The 9,590-nt window shown below is 51.2% G+C and overlaps 1 protein-coding gene across 1 annotated transcript; it reads right to left on the bottom strand.

The window, feature by feature from the left end:
• Sbk3 (SH3 domain binding kinase family member 3) lies at positions 1 to 3,548 on the bottom strand. Its single transcript, XM_051207189.1, has 3 exons — positions 3,402 to 3,548; positions 2,786 to 2,988; positions 1 to 750 (listed from the first exon to the last, which is right to left on the bottom strand). The coding sequence occupies exons 1-3, from the start codon at positions 3,538 to 3,540 to the stop codon at positions 61 to 63; spliced, it is 1,032 nt and encodes a 343-aa protein (XP_051063146.1). The 5' UTR covers positions 3,541 to 3,548; the 3' UTR covers positions 1 to 60.
• Between the last annotated feature and the right edge of the window lie 6,042 nt (positions 3,549 to 9,590).

Here is a 9,590-nt window from a genome sequence, read left to right as displayed (position 1 = left end):
TCGAGGGCTAGGTTGGGAGACTCTAGCCAAGGTTCTGATCGCCTCTCTCCAGTCACCTGGTCAGGAAACTCTATGGCCGGTCTCCGTCCTCCCGCCATTTTTAATTTCATCTTCCTCCTCCTCCTCTGTCCACTCCTCCAAACTCGATCCTCCCTCTTCCTCCTCCCCATCTTCATAGGACACACCCCCCAAGCTTTCAGATGCCTCTCCACTCCTGGGCAGCCCCCAGTCATCCCCTAAAACATCCAGGACAGCCAGTGGAGGGCTCCTAGTCTCAGGATCCAGGTCCAGAAGTCCCCGTAGCAAGGACAGAGCTGGGGGTGCAAACTGGTCCCAGGGTGCCGGTGGCCGAGGGGGCTGGGGCTTAGTGGTCATCCAACCTGCAAAGGCCTCGAACTCAGGATCGGGGGCCAGTGCTACATCCCAAGGGAAGCAGGCTGTGGCGACACAGAAAAGAAGCACGCCCAGGGCCCAGGAGTCCACAGCCGGCCGCAAGGGCAGGGTGTTCGGCGGCAGCAGGAGGCAGAGTTCAGGTGGTGCGGTGGGCAGAGGGACTGGTGGCGCCGGGCTTGGACTGCCCTCAGGTCGGGTCAAACCCAAGTCACCGAGGGCTACTCTGTTGCAGTCAGGATCGAAGACTAGCACGTTGTCCGGCTTGACGTCGGCGTGCACTAGGCCCCGGCCGTGGAGGAAGTCCAGGGCTCCAGCCAGCTGGGCCACCACCCGCTTCACCATCAGCTCTGGGAGGCCCTGATGTTGGGCAGAGAAGAAAAAGGGCTGTCTGTCTACCCTCTTGATCCCTCATGGTTCTAACTCTTGATTGTGGGTCGAGAGTATAGAACTCAGAGCTCCCAGAGCCATCCAATATCTCCACGAACTTGCCAAGTTCTGCGGACCAGCCACCCTTTACTGATCCCTTCAGATTCCCAACGGAACCACACTTCTCTCTGTCTCTCTGACACCGGGTCTCGGGTAGACCAGACTGGCCTCGAATTCACCTTGCACCTGAGGGTGACGTTAATAGACATCCTGCCTCCACCTCCCACTTGCTGGGATCACCGGTGTGCACCAACGCCCCCTGGTTTACGTCATACTGTGGAGCAAACCCTGGGCAAGCACCCCAGAAGATCCCTCAAAGTTCCTCCTGATCCTAAAATTTTCAATCTCTCTCTCTCTCTCTCTCTCTCTCTCTCTCTCTCTGTCTCTGTGTGTGTGTGTGTGTGTGTGTGTGTCTGTCTGTCTGTCTCTGTCTCTCTCTTTCCCTTCCCCCTTTCTCCTTTTTGTGTTTTTGTGGGTTTTTTATGTTTTGGTCTTTGGATACTATGTAGTCCAGGATGGCTTGAACTCACAGAGATCCACCTGCCTCTGCCTCCCAAGTGCTGGGACTAAAGGTCTCAGTGAGAATCTAAACACCCTAGTTATGCCTGGTTTTAGCCTGGCATCGATGTAGAACTCATCTCTAACTCACACTGTCCTCAGTCAGGCCTCCATCCAACAATGTTAAATAATGAATCCACCCCATCCCACTCTGCATCCAGTCAGCAAACCAATAATTTTATTATTGTATATAACCTCATGTATTCACCTTCCTTATGGTCCACCAATCTATCCACTCATCCATCCATCCATCCAGTTAGTCATGCAGCCATCCATGCAACCAACCAACAATGCAGCCATCTACCCATCCATACATTCATGCATCTGTCCATCCATATAGCTAACTAACCATGCAGTCATGCATTTATACAGCTCTCCATGTAACCATCTATGCAGTCATCTATCCATCCATGCAACCATCCATGCATCCACATAGCTGTCCATCCATCCATGAACCCATCCATCTACACATCAAACTAACCATCCATCTGTCCATCCATATACCTAACTAAACATGCAGTCATGCATTTATACAGCTATCCACGCAGTTGTCTATTTATCCATCCATGCAACCATCATGCATACACACACACATACACACACACACACATATAAAACCATGCAGTTATGTGTTTATGCAGCTATCCATTTAGCCATCGTGCGGTTGTCTATTCATCCATGCATCCACACAACTGTCCATCCATCCATTAATCCACCCATCTGCACATCAAACTAACCATCCAGCTGTCCATGCATGCATGTATGTATTCATCTATCCACTCATCCATGCATGCATACATGCATCCATCCACCCACTCATCATCTTTGCAACTAAATGTCCACCCTCCCTCCTCCCTCTCATCCTTCCTTTTACCCCTAACTCTGTCTCAAATCCAAAGTGCCACCCCCTCAATATCTCTATGCACCTGGTCTCCAAATACAAGAAGGGCTGCTGGGTTCAGTCCTGACCTAGTACCCTTTCTAGAGGAAGCCCCATTCCAAGCCGACCCAAGTTGGCTGGCAGACACAGCCTGTGCCAACCTGCCCTTGTCACATATCACCCCAGCTTTCCTCTTCCACAACCATGGCTCACCTATGACCAACCATAAACCCATCCATCCCATCCATCCATTCCCACCTCCCAATCCCCACACCAACTGGAGCCTCAACTCTGTCTACACTCCACCCCCAAATAGCTGCAATCCATCCCCAACCCTAATGCCACGCCGGCTCCTTCCTTCCAAACGTGCGTTTGGATGATCATATGGATTAGTGCTGGGGACAGGCAGGCAACCATGTTGAGACTTAGATATGGGGAGGTCATTTAGGGGTCTCAGGGTGATCTCGATGGGGCACTGATTTGGGGCCAGGGACTGAGGGGGATCTGAGCAATCCTATCCAGCCTTGCCTTCTCCTGGAGCATTCCACTGAGATCCCCACAGGGTGCATACTCCTGGGCAAACGCAAAATGTCGGGGAGTCTGCAGGGGCCTTCCCAGGGTCTGCAGCAGGCCTGGGTGTGAAGAGACGCAGCGGCCCACACAGAATTCTCTCAGGAAAGTTGCTCTCAGGACCGAGTCCCGCCGGAGGAGTTTAAGGGCCACGGCTTGACCTGTCAGAAAGATGGCATTGGATGAGATCCCGGGATACCCTGGTCCTGCTGTGGGACCTTAGGCAAGCCACTCGAGCTCTCTGAGCCTGAGAATTCTCATATGAAAATCAAGTGGCAAGACCTTCTTCCCTTATGCCCCTCCTGCTCTGCCTTGGACTGCTGTGTTGCCTTGTGTAACTGCCTTACCCTCTCTGGTCCTCCATTCCCTATAGCATAAGGGTACATGGTGGTGACATGATTTCCAGTTCGGATTGCTCACCTGCCTTGCTGTGTGATGTGTGACCTGGAGACTGCCGCTTGCTGTCTCTGGGTGGCCTATGGCTCTCGGAAGCTGTCCCCACCTGTTCTGGCTTACCTCTGAGGTGCCTCGTGATGGAAGAATTTGAAGGCCACCTCTTGGTGGCTGAACTCACCCCCTTGGCGAGGCTGGGCTAGGAGCACTCGGCCATAGGAACCGGAGCCCAGCTTTCGGATGAGACGGTACTGGGTGCGCAGGCTCCTCACCAATGTCACCCTGCTGGCTGTCAGCTCTACTAGCCGCTGGAGGGCCATGGCTGTGTCCTCCTGTGGGGAGAAGGATTGAGATGGTTGAGGGGTGCATTTGGGGCCTCTCTGAACGACAGGAGAGATCAGAGGCCAAGCCCAGAACTGCATGGGACAGGGGGTCACTGTCCCTAGGGAGAAGGATGAGTCACAGTGAGTCACCTAGCCTGGGGACGTCTGTTTTTGTATCCCAGCAAAATTAGGGTCTCAGTCTCAGAGGCTTTGTCTGCCCCCACCTCAGGGAGACAGCCAGGAGTTCTCAAACCCAACTATGGCTTCGTTTTTAGCCCAATGGGGACCCCTTCATCCTCTCTCTCAAGCTTCCATGTGTCCTGATCTTTGTGTTCTGGTCCCAGAGACCGAGCCTTCGGGTCTACAGTGTTGTCCTTTCCTGAATCTGGGTCTCCAGCGCTCTCTCTCTCTCTCTCTCTCTCTCCTCTTCTCTCTCTCTCCTTCTTTTCTTTGTCTATGTTCTCTGTCTGTCTTTCTGTCTCTGTCTCTTCCTCTAAATCTCCCTCTGTTTCTTCCTGCTGTCTGTCTCTCTGCCTCCCTTCTGTCCCCCCCCTCACCTCTGTCTCCCCATCCTCCGGAGTCTCCAGGGCCCTGAGCTCCATTTCAAGTTGCCTGGTGTTGGCTGGCCCTTTGAAGCTACCCCTTATCTAGTCTCCCCAAAAGGAACCTGCACCCCACGGGTCCTTCCCAGCCAAGTGCGGTGAAGCTGCTGCAGAGTCGCCTTGGTGTCGATCTGTTTAAAACAATCTTCCTGGCCCCTGAAATTTCTCAGACTCCTTCCTGTCACCTTCTGGGGGGGTGTGTGTCAACTTCTGCTCCCTTGTTTATTTCTTTTGAGTTGCCTCAGCCTTTATCCCTTCTCTATAACCTCTGGTAGTCTTCCTTTTCTTTCTCTCTCTCCCCTCTCTCTCGAGTCTTTGTTCCTCGCTCTTTAGTCTCTGAGTACAACTTTGCCGCTTTTCCTTTTCGTTTCTCTCTTTTCCCGCCGCCCTCTCCCTCTCCCTGTTTTTCCCCAGGGTGTTCTGTCTCTCTCTCTCTCTCTCTCTCTCTCTCTCTCTCTCTCTCTCTCTCCCTCCCTCCCTCCCTCCCTCCCTCTCTCTCTCTCTCTCTCTCTCTCTCTCTCCCTCTCCTGCCTCTGTTCTCTGGGGACTCTGACTTCCCTACACACGCTCCCCCTGTTTATCAACTAAGTCTGCCCACGGGACGTCCCCACACTCCCGTCTCTGCCCCCTCGTCTGTCTGGCTCTCTTGGGCTCTCTGTGTCTCTCTTTGTTCTGACTGTCTCTCCGAGCCTTTTGTCCCTCCCTTTCTCTGGGCAGAGGTGTGTGTGACAGCTCAGAGACAGAGACATCCTGTCCCCCCACACCTCCCTCACCCCCCTGATACTCTGTCCCCTCCCTCCCCCTTCCAAACTTAGACCAGCTTGGACTCTGGGCGCTGGTCCCAGGACAGAGGGGACGAAACATATTGTGAACCCCCAAGAGCCAGGCTAAGAGCAGAAGGGAAGACTCATTCAAAGCCAGTGAGGACAACTGGTCCAGGCCCGGGAGTATTGAAGGCCAGAAGCCAGGACTGTTCCCACAGCCCTGCTCCTCAACACCAAGCCTAAGCCCCAGACTGCCTTCAACATAGGAACCCAAGCCTTAACCCTCCTCCTCTAGACCCAGGGGCCCAGGCTCCAGCCCTCGTCCCCTAGACCAGGGGATCAAGACACTCAAGCCCCCTCTCTCAAACGGGGCAACCCTCTTCGTCAGACCCAGGGGTCTAGACTCCAGAGCTACTCCCACATACCTAGGAATCCAGACCCCACCTCTCTTCCCTCAGGCTCAAGGGTCCAGGCACCAGCCTTCCTGTCTCAGACCCAAAGACTGGCAACACAGCCGTCTCCCTCATACTCCACCCTAGCCATCCCCCTCATACTCCAGCTCTCCTTCCTAGACCTAGTGGTCCAGATGCATCCCACCCCTGGGACTTGGGAGTTGAGGTTGCTGGGGACACACTGGGTCGCAGCATCTCTCTATGCTCTACAACCTGCTCTGACTCTGGCTGGAGCAGGGGGCTTTACACTGCCCCCTTCCAGCTGCCCATGGTGCCAGGCTTAGTCCCCAGCCCGAGGAGCAGGAAACCGAGGTTCCGAGAGCAGCATCGCCTTACACCGGGTCAGAGGGAGCCAGGTCCGTGCCAGGCCTGGGTGACTCACGGCCCTGACGTCGGTACCGCTCAAGTTTCCACTACTACTACAGCTGGCTATTAATAAAGACACAACACAGCTCTCCGAGGCTCTGGAAGGATCCCCAGGAAACTGGCTGTGATGGTTACCGCCGAGGGGTAACCATCCTTTGATCTTTTAGTCTTTTGTGAGTTCCATTAGGGAAAGCAGTAAAGGGTTAGAAAGATTGACAAGGGACTGGTGAGAGGGCTCAGCAGGTAAAGGGGCTTGACACCAAACCTGACGACCTGAGTTCAGTCCCTGTAAGGCGAAGGGAGAGAACTGACTCCCACATGTGGGCCTTTGACCCCAACGCAGGAGCTGTAGAATGTGCACACACACAATAAACAAACAAACAAACAAATGCCATAAAATCAATAAAAGCAAAATACTCCAGCAGAGCCAGACATTGTGGCACATGCCTGTAATCCCAGCACTCAGGAGGCCGAGGCAGGAGGATTGGGAACTGGAGGTTGTCCTGAGCTAGGGAGTTTCAGGCCAGCCTGGGATACATAGTAAGACTCGACACAATTAAAAAAGCAAGTGTGGCCAAGTGTACTGGTGCAGATCTCTAATCCTTATTTCAGAAGCTTGAGTCAGGGGGGTCATGCCTGAGCCACACGGAGAGTTGAAAGCCAGCCCAAGCAAACTGAAACACTGTCTCAGGAGAATTTATTTAACTGATTTATTAAATTAAATATTTCAGAAAGCTGGGTATAGTGGTACATACCTGCACCCACAGCACTTAAGAGACAGAGGCAGGAGGATAATGAGTTTGAGCGCAACCTGGACAATTTAGCAAGACTATCTAAAGGGAAGAGCAAAAAATAACCCTGGCGGTTGGCAGTGGTGGTGGCGGCGGCACACACCTTTGATCCAGGCACTCAGGAGGCAGAGGCAGGCAGATCTCTGTGAATTTGAGGTCAGCCTGGTATACAGAGCTAGTTCCAGGACAGCCTCCAAAGCTACACAGAGAAACCCTGTCTCAAAAAAGCAAACAAACAAACAAAAAACAGTACTTGCTGTTGCAAAGGACTCAAGTTTAGTTCCCAGCAGCCCCCCACCATAATCCAGTTACAGGGGGATCCAACACTCTCTTCTGCCTTCTACATCCTCATGCATGTGGCAAACACACACACGCAAACACACACACACACACAACCCACACACCTCTTCATGTCTTTCAGGGAACTTCTAAATAGCTGTTTATTTTGCCTATTTGATTTTTTTTTTCTCATAAGAGTATGTGTTCCCTATGCAAAAAAAAAAAAAAAAAAAAAAAAAAAAAAAAGGCCAAAATAGCAGAAGACAGTATGATGATAATATTATGCACTTGATGACAGTTCCCGGGCACTACTCTCTTTTTCTTTACTTATTTTATCCATGAGTTCATGCAGTCCAACATGCACTAGGGATCAGAATGATCCTGCTCAGATTACTGGCAGGGAAACTGAGTCAGAGAGATGCAGTCCTTGGTCACGGACGCGAAGGGCCAGTATTCCATCTGGCCTGCAGATGCCAGGCCACTCTGTCTCCTGTCCAGAGGGCTTACCCATCCTCTCTGACTCAGGGGATTTAGGGTCAGGGTTGCAGGCGTGGGATGCAGGCATGGCCATTACAACGGCTCTGTCAGACCAGAAAGGTCAGGCTGGAGAGGTGACCACCTGGGCCTGCAGGAAGGACTTAGAGAGGGGCCCACTCAGGCCTCCAGCCAGTCACAGCCCTCCCCCCCCCAAGCTCACGGATGATCCGGGGAGCTTTGCACCTCCCCATTTAGCAACGACTGTTTCACAGGGTCACCCAGAGTGACCCCAGCACACAGGTGTGGCAGGGGACAGTCCAGGCCTGGCACTAGGGTGTACACACATACACACACCACTCCTGTCTTTAAAGCTGAACTCTGGGATCCAAGCCTTTCTGCTCCAGTCCTACGACCTAGGGCTGGCTCCTCCTGTGGCCCTTTCCTGACTTTGTCATTCCCTGCCGATCTCGAGTGAATGGGCCTCCATGCCTTAGTTTCCTTCCATCAGATGTAGATGAACTTGCAGCTCCTATTCAGAACATCGTTAAAGGGACACTACCGACTGGCAAGATGGTTCAGTCAGAAAGGGTGTTTCTTCCAGGCCTGACAGCCTGAGTTTGAGCCAGAGGACCCACATGGTGGAAACAGAGTCCTAACTCCAGCAAGTTGTCCTCTGATCTCCATCTGTGGGCCATGTCACATAGCCACACCCCCATACTCAATAAATAAATGCAGTAAGAAACACAATTTCTCAAAACAAAACAAAACAAAAAACAAAAACAAAAAAAAAAAACAAAACAAAACCCAAACCCTTTGTGTACCTTCTCCTCTTCAAATCTTGACTGTTCTTCCCAGAAGCAGCCACTAGCTTCAAACAAGGTGTCTTCTACTGTTTGCTTTAAAATGGAAAATGATTTTGCTACATTTTGCTCCATGTGTAGAAATCTATCACTGCCATAGGGTGTCATGTTGCCTGTTTTTCTGTTTTGTATAAATAGCATCCTGTTTTGACCTTCTGTGACTTGCTTTGACTCTCAGCAGCTCAACAAAGCATTCATGAGTTGAGTTTCTTCCCTTCCAAGCGAGTCTCACAGTCTGCCATGTGACATAGTCTCCGATGCACTCTGTCTGCTGAGGATGGGCGTGGAAGGTTCCAGCCAACCCCGTGTCCTCGTAAGCAGGGGTGGCAAGGACTGCCTGAACATGTTGCTGCCTGTTAATGTCTCCCCCCACTTGCAAGAAGTGACACATTTTCAGTAGCCTTGGCCTTGAAGGAGAATTCCTCAGTGAGAGGACAAAGGATGTTCAGCTCTCTTGGACATTGCCACCCAGGCCTCCCATCTGACGTCAGGCTTTTTATGATTACTTTTTTGAGGTGACAAACCCACTTGACAATCTGAGGGAAAGCTAAAGATTGTTGCATTCTCCAACATGGAGCTGATAACCACAGGGAAGACTTGACACATGACTGATCCAAGTTGAGGAACCTGGAAAATAGACCACTGATCTATTTTCCAAGACCAAGTGCTGAGGAGCTAGAAAGATGGTTCAGTTGTCAAGGACACTTGTTTTCCATGTACACGACCTGAGTTCAGTTCTCAGCACCCATGTTGGGTGACTCACACCTGCCTGTAACTCCAGCTCTGAGGATCCAACTCCCTCTTCTGGCCCTTGAAGGGACTGCACACACACACACACACACACACACACACACACACACACACACACACACACCACATACCAAAAATAAACAAAACTTTACAAAATGACAATGATAATAACCAACTAATAAAAGTGGGATGAGGACCAGGTGGTGGTGGCACACACCTTTAATCTCAGCACTTGGGAGGCAGAGCCAGGTGGATTTCTATGAGTTCAAGGCAAGCCTGGTCTACAAAGTGAGTTACAGAACAGCCAGGACCATTACATGGAGAAACCTTGTCTGGGAAAGCAAAAAGCAAACAAACAAAAAAGTGGGCTGAGGAAAAAAAAACGGGAGAGCATTCCATCCCCAGCACCAATAATAAGACAAAAAAGAAAGAAAGGATAAAAAACCAAAACCAAAACAAAACAAAACTGTTTGTTTGAGACAGTGTGTTACTCTGTAGCACAGGCTAACCTCATAAGATTCACCTGTATCAAAAACAAAAGAAAACAATAACAACAGTAGCAAATCTGTGTCAGGCAAGCTCCAGTCAGACATGAGATGGATGCTGTTGGTCTTGAGTTCAATGTCAGTGAAGTAACGGGATATATTTATGGGTTAGTGAGATGACTCAACGGGTTTACTTGCCAGCAAAACTGATGACCTGGGTT

This window comes from Phodopus roborovskii, unplaced genomic scaffold, assembly GCF_943737965.1.
Source record: "Phodopus roborovskii unplaced genomic scaffold, PHOROB, whole genome shotgun sequence".
NCBI classification, from domain to species: Eukaryota; Metazoa; Chordata; class Mammalia; order Rodentia; family Cricetidae; genus Phodopus; species Phodopus roborovskii.
The sequence above is the reverse complement of the archived record's forward strand: the minus strand, read 5'-3'. Positions and strand labels throughout refer to the sequence as shown.